This window comes from Leiobunum rupestre, chromosome 1 (genome assembly GCF_980474605.1).
Source record: "Leiobunum rupestre chromosome 1, qqLeiRupe1.1.hap1, whole genome shotgun sequence".
NCBI lineage: Eukaryota > Metazoa > Arthropoda > Arachnida > Opiliones > Sclerosomatidae > Leiobunum > Leiobunum rupestre.
The window spans coordinates 73,136,485-73,151,870 of NC_143384.1; the positions used below are offsets into that span (position 1 = coordinate 73,136,485).

The 15,386-nt window shown below is 35.4% G+C and overlaps 1 protein-coding gene across 1 annotated transcript; it reads left to right on the top strand.

The window, feature by feature from the left end:
- Nucleotides 1–10,120: 10,120 nt before the first annotated feature.
- LOC149966333 (uncharacterized) lies at nucleotides 10,121–12,859 on the top strand. Its single transcript, XM_090171563.1, has 3 exons — nucleotides 10,121–10,282; nucleotides 10,446–10,514; nucleotides 12,132–12,859. The coding sequence occupies exons 1-3, from the start codon at nucleotides 10,252–10,254 to the stop codon at nucleotides 12,284–12,286; spliced, it is 255 nt and encodes an 84-aa protein (XP_090027689.1). The 5' UTR covers nucleotides 10,121–10,251; the 3' UTR covers nucleotides 12,287–12,859.
- Nucleotides 12,860–15,386: the final 2,527 nt, after the last annotated feature.

The window sequence follows — 15,386 nt, forward strand, 5'->3', positions numbered from 1 at the left end:
TAAGTGCTAGACTGCAGCTAGGATCATGGAGAAAGAAACTAGGATAGAGGAAAAAAAGCTTGACAAAAAAACCAGTATAGAGATTGAGTAGAGAGGTTCGGATCTTAGTTACTAGAGGGCGCTATGCCGCTATCTATAACTGTTAACGAAAAAAGTGGGGTGCAAGAAGGTGGACCGTATGGGGGACTCTCTCCAATGTCAAGCGGCAATTAGGGATGACCATAAAAGGGCAGGAAATGGCTCTCCGATACGCTGCAAGAGACGTAATAGAAAATAAGGTACCCAACCCTCGACCGAGTAGGCGGCTGGTCAATTTTGGTTTCGATCGAAATGTATAGTATTGGTGGAATCTTTAGAAAGCCAACATGAGTTTTCTAAATGTTGGTTATCATTTTTTTTAATTAATTTAAAAATATACTAGATAGACTGAAACGAGTTTAGGTGGCGTAACGGCGCTAGCTTCTCCGAGGTAGCAGCTGCCCTATGTTTCAGAAAGGCACTATCTCCAAAAATGGCATTTTGAGATAAATCGATTTAAGTAATTCTTATGAAAAGAAAAAACAATACAATTGTTAGGGGTTCTTTTAGTCGATAAAATTAAGTAAATCTCAGAATAATTTGACAAAATGCGTTTTGTACGTTTATATTTGTCTAAAACTCTTGGCAGAAACACATTATGTGGTATAATAATACTGAGTAACGGAAATTGTGACTGTTACACTGGGAATGCCGCTGAAGAAATTAGAGCAGATAAAATTATACGAAATTAAGACTCTTATTGGTTAATAACAGGTGGTTTTTTTCGTCTGTCCGAGGACAAAAAGTGTAAACTTTTTACCCTAAAACGTTTTATTCGCCTGTTCTCGGGGTAAGATTTACCCTGTCCCGAATTTTGTTCGCTTGTTCCAGAGCTCAAATGTTACACTTTTTTCTCATCCTCGAAAGGAGGTGTAGAGGGACTAATCTAGCTTATATAGAAAATTCGTCTGCTTAAATTTCGATTCATGAAAACATGACGAGTTTTGAACATCTTCACATGTGGCAAGCTTTTAATAACGAAAATCTAATTGTTAAATGCTAGTTAATGACTTTAAAAGTCACTTGATGACTTAGGCCTAAGGTGGTGCTTTGCTGATTATTATTATTAATATTAATATTGTAATTAAATAAATAAGAAAAATGAGTCATATATTGATGACCTCACCACCGGTCGCCATCTTAAAAACTAAACAAATAAATAACCTTTAACCTCTAACTACTCCCTTCTTAAGTTAGAACAATGAGTAAAAACAACGATATTTAAAAGTGCACAAAAATTTGTTTATTGGAAGAATAAATTTAAAACCCGACTAGTTTCGGCTGCATTATTAAATTTATTCTTCCAATAAACAAATTTTTGTGCACTTTTAAATATCGTTGTTTTTACTCATTGTTCTAACTTATAACTTGTGCAAGTCGCTAAATAATATTAAATATACTCCCTTCTTACTCCAACTCGTTTTTTTCGTCAAGATAGAATTGGAGTAAAATGACGTCATAGGGCTACACTTTTGAACCTGCTCAAAAAACCCAGATCAGGCGAAAAAAACCACCTAACGACTTAATGCGTTTCTGCGGAGTATTTTCGAACCTTTTCGATTTTAATGTGTTTTTGCATCTCGGAAACTAGACCAGATAAAAAAAAACGGATTTCAAATTTAGAATCAGCGCCCTAAAATTAGTACGAGGAGCATTCAAACTCAAAAAGTCAAAAATGGTGGATAATGCGTTTCTGAAACGTAGGGCAGTATGATCTAGCGTCCGCTACAGACAAATTAAAAAGTCATAAGAACGTGTTTTATCAAATAAACTTATCAAAATAAAAGCAAACGATGCAAAAATTACATTAAAATGCATTATTTATAAAGCCAAATTTACGAATAACGACGAGGCAAATCTAATAGCGTCTGCTTTAGCCGCTACCTATCTAGGTTTCAATGGCGAACCAAAGGGGGCGTAGCGATAATTTTCGGTCACGTATACTCTTAGTACCCAAATCCCTCAAAACGAGGTTTAAATAATTTCACTAAGCTAACGTATTTTAAACTTAAAGGGAATATAACCTCTAGCATTTCTGCCAAGCGCAAATGGTTCCAATATTGGCCGCTACTTCCTATGGCTTTTGATATTTTCGGCACTGCTAAGTGGTTTGTTGCGGAGGTAATTCCTAAAATTATCGGGGTCTTTCGTAAAGAACGTGTTGCAGATTTTATTATCTTTATGACTCGTGTAAACAATTACACTTAGACAACGTTTTGAAATTTAATGCCGGTGTAAACAATTACACTTAGATAACGTTTTGAAATTTAATGCCGGTGTAAACAATTACACTTAGACAACGTTTTGAAAGTTAATTCCGGTGTAATCAATTACACTTAGACAACGTTTTGAAATTAAATGCCGGTGTAAACAATTACACTTAGACAACGTTTTGAAATTTAATGCCGGTGTAATCAATTACACTTAGATATATTTTTAGCCGTGATGCGGTGTACGCTTAAGCGGTTTTGAGTCCAAAATAGTTCCCATTGGAAACTGCCATCATTCCATGAGCCTGCGATGGTAAATGTTTAATTTTTACAACCTAAATTTTCAGTAACTCAACGGGTTTTTTGACTTCCGGTTTTGACGTCACGTTGCTCGTCAGTTGAGCAACGAAGTCATCGTATTTTTAGCAGGTTTTTCTTTAGCTCAACCACGGTTTATATATTACACAGGTTAAACGCTACTCAAATTTTAAAATCGCGTTCGCTGCGCCATCTCGGATAAAATTGTAAAATGATTGACCAAATTTATATATATATCCAATTAGTACAATTTCAATAAATTAGATGGCGCAGCGAGCACGATTTGGAAAACCGAGTTGCCAGTCAGCAGAATTTAAGCGGCCCCGTCCCGTAGTATGCGCGAAGCTACGGACCTGTGTAATATATATAAACCGTGGCTCAACGTTCACGTGACGTCGCAGCACGGAGTAAGGCTAGCTGCAGACGCCGCAACAGACGATAATTTTACAAAATTTAGAACAAGGCGCGTAAAAAGCGTTGAAAAAGATCCTACGTCACGTTAGCAACGGTCTCAACGAAAATAATTTTTCAGATACTTCGTTGAGAGTTACCGAACGCAGCCCGAGACAAACAGGTAAATCTCACACGACAAATGCAGACTAGTCTTTTATACGTTGTTTATCTGTCTAACGAGTTCTTTCAAAGGTCAATTAAATTGTCGAAAATTTAATTTCAATGGGAATAAAACTTTTTTATATATATATATATATATAAAAAAGTTCAACTATATAAAATAGAAATACAATTATTTTCTTTTGGTGAAATTGAAAAAGGGGGCAATATAGTGAATGTCCGAAATTCTTGACCCGAGATAACTTGACCAGGAGAGGGGGAGGCGAGAGGTTACGTCCTCTCCAGAGGAGTCACTTCAAAGTAAAGTATATAAAATGTACCCAAAAGCAGAGTCCTGCCTATTGTATTCCCGAAGGACCCACGGAGGAGGGCTAGCTCCTAATACCCTCCGCGAAATCCCTACTTTGCTGGAAACCCTGTACTTTTTTATTTTCCCGATATATTCTACTATCATATTAAGTCCCTCTCTCTCTCTCCCCTCACGGAGAATGAGGCCCCTACCCCCTGGCGGCAGTGAAACGAATTTATCGAAAAACATTTTCAAGGATTAATTCCAAAGTGCACTTTACTTTACTGACGAAAAAACTCCACTCTTTGTTAAAATATATATAAAGTAATATCGACAAATAATACCGCGAGGGAGAGCTGACTCTCCCGAGGATTTTGTAAAGGGAAAAAAGTTAGTTTACAATAAGTATTTTATGAATTATCAATTCGGAATCAAAGTGAAAGTTTTAAAACATCGAAAGAAAAATGGTTTAAAAGTTATTTTATTCTCTATAAAACAAATGGGAAATATATTTATGACAATTGTTTCGCTACCATTTTGTTTTGATTATTTCCGGTTGGCAATACGCGCATAAAAGAATCTTTAGATTGTGGTACCTAGGAGCAACAAACACAAGGAGAACGCAGCTAGCCTTTAAATACGCTAACGCAGTGTTGTGTACAAATTTCATTGGACGAGCCTTAACGCCGAATGTTTTACGGTAAGGGGAGAAGACAATTTCCGACGGCAGCAGGCGCTAAAGCGTCTAACCAATGAAAACTGTACGCAAGAAAATGAACGACTTTTGACGGGTTGCGTTCTCCTTGTGTGGGGTGCTGTGTTTGTTGCTCCTAGGACGTGGTACTCACTATCGAGCGACATTTGATTAAATTTGTCACGCTGCACTAAACGCTCCAGGTGGCCATGGAAGGAACCAACAATAATGTTGAATCCTATTTGAGTATATCAAATGAAAAACACCATGTGCCCTAGGAGGTGGCCGTCGACGGAAAGCTTTGAAAAACTACATGAACTAAATTGACATGTTGAAAAACATTTGCTTTTGCTTTACTTGACTAAGTTCCCCAGGCCTTTGCTGTCAACATGAAAATTAATCCTAAACGCTAGCTATCGCGCAGGCAACAATTGTACTATCAAAAGTCAAAATTTCAGCCAGAGATTCCAACAGTAGACCGGTTTCACCCTTTTGGGGCTCATCAGTACTGTGTAGGAACTCTGGCTATCCTCGGAAATCTGCCTATATCAGTAAAACTAATAAACAATGCTCACATATAGGGCACTCTGATTGTTTATTAACAATTGTACTTTTTCAATATAAAATAAGCGGAAAGTTTTATAAATATTATTAAAATAAAAAACGCAAATATGTAGAATAGTCCATAAGGAAAAAGGATAAAAAAGCTAAACCCTAAACAAATTTGAAGAAATTTTAAAACTTACAAATAGCTCGGACCAAATAGATCTTCGAGTGAAAAACTAAATAAAATGAAATAGCCAACTGTCCGGTAAATCTGGCTCGCGACTATTGACGGCTTTTAAAATTGGCCAAAAAAGCACGCAAAGAAGGCTGTAGTGTCGCGCGCTAAAACGTCATTTCAAAATCCGTCAATTTACACCAAAAAGAAAATCTAAGCCTAAACATTAAAAATTTCAAAACGCGTTGCTTAGCAACAGAAAGTCGGATTTGGGGAGAGTGGTGTATAATGTACATTGTTTATGGTTTAGCATTTTTAACCTTTTTCATTATGGACTATTCTACCTATTCGCGTTTTTTATCACTCTTTGCAATGCAGTCCATAGCCGTGGTTCCTCTTAACTTATTAAAATAATATGAAATATTATGCTACTTTTAAGAAATTTATATTGAACGCGAAAAATTACAGCTGATTTACTTTATTTTTATTGGCTGGCTAGAAACTACGACCTAAAGAGCTAAACCAATCACCATCGTGCTTGGTACTCTACGCTTCACTTTATTTTAACAGCTGATGAGATGATTCGAAGTAATCTTTTCTTTAAATTTTCAGTGTCTTAATGAGTATTTCATAAACTTTTGACGTATTATAATTACATTTTTACGTATAAGTAAATCTAATAGAATGGATACGTTACCTAAAAATAACACGTATTATATTAAAACCAAGGAAAATAAGAAAGAAGGAGAAGACAATGAGCCTTGGTCAATGCAATACTATTATCTGGATAGAGATGAAAACCAAGAAGTGAAATTGGGACGTTCTAAAGAGATGGATATCACATTGGATTATCCTTTGATATCAAATCACCATGCCACTTTAATTAGAAAACAAAATAAGTGGTTCATTTACGACAATGAGAGCCGGAATGGTGTTTTTCTGAACTCTTGTCGCATATTTCCAAGAAGACTCTATCCATTAATGAAAGAGGACATTTTTATATTAGGACATAATGTGGGTGGTCTTGCTTTTGTTTTTGATAGACACGAGTGTCAATTTGTGGAAAGCAACTTTGTGACTTTAAATAACCCTCCATTAAATGCAAATCAGTTGGCGTTGTTATATGATAAAGTTTTGAAACTAGAATCTGAAAAGCTATATCTAAATCGTGAGAATTCTCAACTTAAAAAAAATCTGGATAGTGTTGAACTAAAATTAAAGAAGCAGCGAAAATTAAACGAAGAATATAAAAAGAAAACTCAAGAAAGGAATGACCTAAAAAAGAGACTTTTAAAAGACATTGAGAAAAAAGAAACCTCAATTAATCAGTTGAAGATGGAAAATGCTAAACTTCAGGACCACATTGAAAAGTGCCAAGAAAAGCTATTTCAAATGAATGAGGAATTGAATGTTACTAAATCTAGACTACTAGATGAAAGCGTGGCTATACGATTACAAAATGGGGAAATGACGAGACAAGTTGAATCGTTAGAGGCCAAATTATCACTCGCATTAGTTAGCATCACGAACATTGAGCAGGAATATGTTTCAAAATTTGACGAGCACCGTATGACAGTGCAACAGGCTCAGCTAGAAGCATTTAAAGACATGCAATCTCATGTTAATAGGTTAATGGAAATGGAACTAAATTGCTCGATATGTCAAGATGTATTTATAGAACCATTAACTTTAGGCTGCGCCCACACTTTTTGTAAATATTGTATTTATGCTTGGAAGCAAACCAAGCAAGATTGCCCCATTTGCCGTCAAGAAATAAGAACTGAAACCAAAAATCTTCTTATTGAAAACTTTTTAGATAAAATTATAGTCTCGTATTTCCCAGGGGATGTCAAAAAGTCCAGAGATGCTTTAAAGCGGGATCGAGCGATACTTCTCAGAGTTAACGAGTTGGATTTGGACTAAATTAAATGGTTTTATTTAGAATGGCAAAATTCAATTAATATTGGAAAAAGGTATAAAAAGCTACGAAGGTCTGTAATAGTAATTTCCCCTTGGATATGTTTATTGTGATAAGTGCCTTAAGCGTGATATTATTTTCAAATCTTAAAAGTTTTTGTTTAATTACTAATTGAATGCTAAAATTTTGCGTAGTAAATTTATAAGCCATTTGTGCAAAATATGATTTTGCAATTAAAGGTAGTATATTCTAAATCAAAAAATCAAGAATTTATGTCGTGCTATGAAGTTGTTTTTAACGTAATTAGTTCCTGTCTGATGGTAAAAAATAGAATTGCATAATAAGTAAGATTAAATTATCTTTTTTTAAATAATAAAATAAATTAAAATTATTTCTTTTGTTGGTTTTAATACATATATAATAACAAATATGACATTTTAGCTTGTCCCTGAATTTTTTCTTTGAAAATCCATTATGTGAAAATTTAAAAGACCGTGGATTTCCTTATTGGTATTGGCCAGCGAAATTAAAATTTGGCCAAGCCATAATATTAAGGAAATGTATATTGATTTAATATCTTTTTGGTTATCAATTTGCCTAACTAATTTTGAATGAAATAACAGTGTGATCAGAAAGAGATGGTTTATGTGGGGGACCCACATATTTTAATTTTTTATAAAACATTTATTTAGTGAGCTTATCTACAAAGCCGCAAAGGCTGACTTATGCGTAGACATACAGAATCGCGGGATTAACAATGAACAGAATAAACATTTTTAAAAAAAGTAATATTTTTGGTATAGCAGACGAAAAAAAATATGAATAGACCCATTGAAGGACCAAAAGTAACATTTAAACCTCCAATTTGAAAAATACTTCCCCTAGACCCCTAGTGTATTTAATAATTATTTAAAAATATAATGCAACAATTCATTATTATTTGGCGAAAAAAACGTTATTTGTAAATTTTAAATTTTGCTACTCATTGTAAAAGTTATTTAATTCCCGGAACTTACGAAAGTCACTTCTACGTGGCGTTATTTCGATATGTTTTGCCTATATACTGTATATTATCTTGTATGTGTTCACTATTACACATTTTATTCTGTATCTCTTTCATACTAGCGTGATGGGCATTGCCTTTTGCTAGTTTCAATAAACTTTTGATTTTTAGAACTATTGTAAAACACTTCCCCTAATGTCATACTTACACTAGGATTTTACTTATGATAATACCATATGTAAAATGTAACAAAATAAACATAGACTAGTTAAATCAGAATTTAGGAACTATTTCTAAAAATTCAAGACACGGGATAGAGGCGCCTTCTGTCCGAATAAAAAGCAACTAATATTATTCTGTTTAGTGGCGACATCTAACTATCAAAATGAGAAAACGAATCGTTAAACTACTAAATAATTTAAAACTAAAGTGAAAGGCGTACTTATAAAAATAATTATATTTGAACGAGAAACCCATTTTCAAGGTTAAATTAAAATTTTTAGCAAACTATTTACCGCGATATTCAAACCTAGTATTTATTTCAAAGAAAAATGCTCAACAAGCCTCCAGAGGTGGGCTTCTTTAAGAGCTTCGTACAAATGAGAGATATAGACTGTATACAATAGTAATAACAAATAGCAGACAATAAAGAACAAATGGAATACAATAATAAACGAGGGCGATGAGACTAAGTGGAATAGGTACTGTTACGGATCAGGCGTTTGGGAGCGCATAAATGTCGCGGTATGACGTCTGAAAGTGGAACGACTCGAGATAGAAATAATATCCCGAGGCAAAGAGTTCCAATCATCTATAACATTAGAAGTAAAATGATTCTGACGGGTGGAAGAGAGAACACGGGGTTTGTGAACTTTGAGAGAATGGCCGCGGGTGCGCGAGGAGTTAATGGTAAAGAAATCATTGAGGTTTAGTGTCAAGTTATTGTAAAAGAAATCATGGAGTAAACATAGATTATTAAGACGGTGGCGGAGGTGAACAGGGTCAATGTGTAATATAAGTAGGCGGGAGGGGGCTGGTAGGTTTACTAAGGAGTGGGGGAGTTTGGAGAATGCATTTGGCGCTTTTTGGAGAGCGAGGACGTCAGTTTTGAGATAGGGTTTCCAAACGGGAGAGCAAAAGTCAATGTGGGGGAGTATAAGGGAGTTATACAATGTTTGAATGAGTTTTCGGGAGCGGAAAAAGAGGTTACGGCGAATGATTCCCGTGGTGGAGCGAATTTTTTTTTGTTACTTTGTTAACATGAGTGGAAAACTTTAATTCAGGATCAACCACAACACCCAAATCACGTTCAGACAGCGTGGATTTGAGTGGGATGTTTTCTAAGGTGTACACATGATTTGGGTTTCGCTTGCCTAAGTGTAAGACCGCACACTTGTCAGGGTTAAAGGATAGCCCTTTGGAGTTAGCCCACGCTACAACAGCATAGAGGTCAGACTGTAATAATACACAGTCGGAAACGGTTTTAACACATTTGAACAATTTAGTATCATCAGCAAATAGAGCAAGGAATGCAGCGCAAACAGCGTTGGGTAATGAATTAATTAAAACATTAAACAATAATGGGACACCAGATTTAACGTCGGACCAATCAGAGGACTGTAGTGAAGAAGTGGGTAGAGTGGAGAAAAGCATTCAGTTGATCAAAAACGAGATACTCGGAGAGCCTGGGAACTTGATTAGGGACAGTAATGGGTCGGAAATTTTCCACACGAGCACGGGAGCCTTTTTTATGAATTGGGGTGATATTGCCTACTTTCCAGGATTGGGGCAAAAAACAATTAGAGAACGAGGAGGAAATCAAAAAATATATGGGGAAAATGAGAAATTGGGCACAATTACGTAAAAGAACTGGATGAATACCATCCGAAACAGGAGGCTTGTTAGTTTTGAGTTTAAGTAATAGATTGGCAATATCGGCGGGTTCGCAATTAAATTTAGTGAGTGTGGTAGCACGGGGTAAAACGGGGGGGGGGGGGGGGAGGGAATATATACTTGAGGAGTAACTGCAGAAGATAATCATTAACTAATTTTATGAGGCATTTTACATGTTTAAAGGCTAGAGGAAATTAGATTACTTGGCGTATTATATTATTAAAACTAAAAAAAAAGTACTAGAGTAAATGGGGCCACCTAGGAGACAAAAATATTTTTGGGATGACATCAAAGATTAACAAATACATTTTCTTATTTTCCGGTCAAAACTCGGAAATATTTCATAAGCAAAAGCAGTACGGTTACCTCGGCAATTATCAGTTAAAGATTAGGAGCTTTGCCCCGTCTTTTTGCAGATATGGCAATAATAAGATTACAGACAATGAGAAATCTACCTGAACGCGTAAACTTCGAACAATTTACTAATTTTTAAACGGTCGATTTTGACTATTTTGGAAGATATTTGCATCGTTACTAGTCATCAAAAATACAAAATGCGGTTCACGTGGTCAGTTTTACTATCCGGTAAGTTTAATTAGCTAAAATCGTTAAGTTATTGTATGGTTTAAACGTTTGAAAATCTAAGGGCGGAATGTTAGGTGTGGTACTGTTTCTGAGATGACTCATGATCGTTTTTCTAACGTTCTATGGTGATACTATTTCTAATTAAATTTAATTTTGGTTTTAGCTCTGCTTTTGGCGTTTGGAGTTAAAGCGCAATTTGATTTTGGTTCTCACACCAGTGGTGAAAGATCAGGTAAGATTTTCAAAGAAACATTTTATAAATCCTCTCATTCTTAAGATCTTTATATGGATTATAATACTTTATATTACGCCAATAGTTAATTCTAATAAACAATATATTTAACGAGTTTATAATTGGGTTAAAATAAGTTTGATTAAAGATGGCGCAAGGGTCGCGAAACTAATATATCATCCTTTTAAAAAGCCCACAAACACGGCAGAAAAAAGTAGAAACTAAATAGAAAAATCGTCTGCTAACACGCGCTACGGCTAATTTTTAACGTAACTAGCGCCAATCCAAGCCCCCTTTTGAAAAGTGTTTCCCCTTCCATAAAAACTTGTTGAGGTTAACGGTAATAGTTAGTGTAGGGAGCTGTTGGCTCTATCGCGTGGCATGCAGAGCTTGCCACCACCCTCCTACGCATTGTAACCCGGCCACTTTAATTAAAGGCTTCAAAAGTCGCTTGATGACTTAGGCCTAATTTGGTGCCTTGCTGATATTCGTAAATCATCGCCAAGAAGTAATATTTCCAAAAGCCATGATCTGCAATATACTGTTTATATAGTGCCATCTAGGCCACACAAGGAGAACGCAACCCGTCAAAAGTCGTGCATTTTCTTGTGTACAATTTTCATTGGTTAGACGTTTTAGCGCTTGCTGCCGTCGGGAGGGGAAAAATTCGGAAATTACCCTCCCCATTTCCGTAAAACGCTCAGCGTAAAGGCTCGTCCAATGAAATTTGTACACAACACTGCGTTTGCGTGTTTAGAGGGGATATTGCGTTCTCCTTGTGTTTGTTTCTCCTAGGTGCCATAGTGCTTGTTGAAATCGAGGGGTAAGTCACTCTTGGATGACCTGTACACCGAGTTCGCGTACTTAGTACTGTTAAAGGTACGGATTTTAAAGAGTTCACGAACTCTTATTAGCACAGTCAGAGGTACGACAGTGTACACCGAGTTCGCGGAGTGACCAACCCCTCGGTTGAAATAATCAGGGGCGTAGGAACTGGGAGGGGCAGGGGGGGCAATGCCCCTCCCTAGAATTTTGCTGGGAGGGGCAACTAATATTATTGCCCCCTCCAACATTTTGGTCAGTTGAAATCTTCAAAAGGCTCAAATTTTCATTTTAAAAGCAAATAAAGCTTATAGAACCTCAACTGTGTTTAAATTTCAGTCTTTTCCCGCCAATTTGCATAGTAGTAAAAAGTTCACATGCATTCGGAGAAGCTACACTCCATTAAAAATTCAAACCCATTCTCCAGACCCCATTTCGTTTCTCTTTGCCCCCTCCAACTTCTAGTACGTTCCTACGCCCCTGGAAATAATGGAAACTTTTCACTACGGTATGCAAAAAGTGTTTAGTTTTAACCAGGTAGCTTTTTCCACATAATAAGGCTTAGCAAAAACACGACGTTCTGTTTACAGGTCAAAAGTTTCCATTATTGCAAAATTGAAATATAAACACTAACTTGCTGGTCCTGGCTCTCGGAAATGTTAATTATGGGCGATTTCCTATATTTAAGCGCCTATTTCGTTGCTCCAACATAAACATGAAAGTTCATACTCGTTTTAACCAAACATAACTATCATACTAGATACAAATGATCTTTTACAACATTGTTATTTTAAGGTGAATTAAGTACCGCTGCTGTTGCTGGGGTCACGGTTGCTGTTCTGGCCGGAGTTGGAGCACTTTGCGTCACAATGTTCTTCTGCTACTACGTCTACACCAAGCAGAAACGGAGCATGGATGCTTCAAACGCCTTCGCTGTTCGAAAATATTAAACTCAATCATCCAGTTTTAAAGTTTTTTAAGATCATTTTAACCCTGTACGATAAAGTTCTTTTGTTAAATTTTTAATTAAAACCGAAATTACGTTCCGAACTATCATATTTTCACAAAAATATCTTAAAAATTCGCGTTTTGTTTCTTGTTCAACCTGACGCTTTATTGCGTATACTAGGCAGGATAAGCCAGCTCTAGAAAACGAGTATGGATAACAATGTGCACAATAAGACTACGTCTACAATCCAACACCTTTTTTAGAACATGATTAACTTGTCAATTTCTCATAATGGCGTACCATAAATGTTTAAACCCTGGGGTACCACAAAAGAGTAAGATATCTACTTGAAAATAAGAATACTAATTCGATTTTAATATCAAACGTCCAAAAATTAGTTTGTTCCACTTGAGAATTCTTAATTTTTTGATGCACCCCTAAAGTACGCTTTATCCCATGATTGTACGCGGGTTTAAATATATTCACATTTTGATTTATATTATGCAAATTAACTAACAATATTTAGTGGAGTATTATTTACTATTGTAAATGGTGTAACAATTAAATTACATGTAACATTTTAAAATAAAATAATTTTTACAAATAAAATAATGCAAAAATTTTATTCCATGTAAAAACGGTATATTCCCATTCGATCGAAATCCCATTCGACCGAATTCAATATGTTTCCGAAATATAGCCCAAAAGGCGGATTCGGTGCATTGGGACCTTTTGTTTTGTTTTTTACTTTTGCCCCGAGATATAGCAGGGTACGCAAAAAACGTTATACCTAAACAAAATTGCTACAAGTGTACTAACGGTAAGGTTAGGTTAGGTTAGGTTAGGTTAGGTTAGGTTAGGTTAGGTTAGGTTAGTCTCTCACTTCCCTAGGGTGGCGCGCTTTTATAAATATATTTATCCTTTGAACTTTTTATTTATATCAAGAATACAATAATTCGAACAATTTCATTTTTTAATGTGAATGGTTAAGTTTGTAGCAATTGCGTCGAGTAAGGCTAACGCGAATTCTTCATTCGATTTTTTCGGATTTTTTTGTTCTTCGTGATAGTTTTTAATTGCAAATCCGTATCTTTCGTTGAATTGCAAATATATATTTGCAAGTGGTTTTGGGGGTTTACCAACATCACGATCTAATTTTTGGCCATGAAATTCCACATGTAAATCACGAATTTCAGTGATAAATAAAAACAACGATGGTTTTACGTTGAATTTATTGTTTAACTTGTGGTGACTATCAACACTTATTTATATAAGAAGTAAACCTATTTAAAAAAAGTCTCATTAAAACGAAATTTTATGTACTATAAAAAATAATATAAACGTGCAAAATTGGGCTATAAACCGCACAATTGGGGTATTTTCCGAGGGGTAAGTCTTTCTTGGATGACCTGTACACCGAGTTCGCGTACTTAGTACTGTTAAAGGTACGGATTTTAAAGAGTTCACGAACTCTTATTAGCACAGTCAGATGTACGACAGTGTACACCGAGTTCGCGGAGTGACCAACCCCTCGGTATTTTCGATCGATTGGGACTCAATGTTAAATCGTTTTCGAACGAATGGGATTTCGGTCGAATGGGACCAAAGCTGTAAAAACTGAAAAAGGCCACCATGACAAAAATTAATAAAAATGTAACAGTAACCGATCTTAAAATTCATATTTATCTCTCTCGATCGGAGTGAGATGACGTCGGTGATAGTTCCGGGGCGAACTTTAACAGAAAACGTGTACAGGTAAATTGTAGAATGTGCATGGTGTACGCACAAAGGTACGTCTACAATCCTACAAGTTCCCCCTACACGTTTTCGGGTGGTGGCTTAACCTATTTATTATTATTTACTTGCATTCGCGCGCGCCATCTGCCTTAATATAATATTTTCGTTAATATCTATTTTAACAAAAACATTAAAATTAAAGAGTAGGAAATTTAATATTAACCAGGTAGCTTTTTTGACATATTAGGGCTTAGCAAAAACACAGTTCTGTTTACAGGTGAAAAGTTTCCATTGTTTCAACAAGCAATATATACACAGTAACTTGCAGGTCCTGGCTCACGGAAATATTCCTTCTTGGCAATTTCCTTGAAGATATTTTATTTAAGCGCGTATTACGTGATCAGCAACTCTACTCCGTGAAAGAATTTTCTCTCCGTGGTAAAAGTTGACGTAATGTGTGGTCGTATTACACAGGATGAAAAATTGGTGAATAAGTAGATAAGTCCATAATGAAAAGGGATAATAAAGCTAAACCCTAAACAAATTTGAAGAAATTTAAAAACTTACTAATAGCTCGTATTACCACTACCATAAGTAACTTTTATTAACGATTTTGTTTATTTAATCACGTTTAATTGAGATTAGAAGGTTTAAATCTGATTTAATCATAGTTAAATGATTCGATCTGATTTAATCTTGATTAAATGATTAAATATGATTAAAAATATTAAATATGATTAAAAAGATTAAATCCTGATTAAATATGATTAAAAAATTAAACCTGATTAAAAAGATTAGATCCTGATTAAAAAGATTAGATCCTGATTAAAAAGATTAGATCCTGATTATAATGATTATATCTCGGTTAAATCGTGATTAGATTGATTAAATCGTGATTAAATTTTTTAATCTTGATTACCCTGATTTAATCACGACTACCCTGATTTAATCATAAGACACACCCAAAATGGAAGTTACCTGCCCATCGACAATTTTATCACTTTCAAACTTAAAATTAACACTTATCGTCGCAAAATGATTCATCAGAACCTAAAACTGGCTTTTCGGAATAAGACTAACTTGTTTCTGAAGGTATTTATTTTTCAAATTTTAGATTTAGACGCGTTTCGTGTGGCATTTATCAACTCGAGCGTGGCTGCTCTACCAAGCAAGAGAATATTCGAGATGTAGAAATTTTGAAAATGAAGATGTCGCTACTGCCTTATCGTCGTACGTTAATTTTCTTATCTCCAGGACTACGCCGTTAACATGGGCTCCTATCGTAGACCTTTGCTTATGGGGACCTTATGATAGGCTTATGACTTAACTAATAGGAACAAGATATACAATAAGGAGTAAGAAAA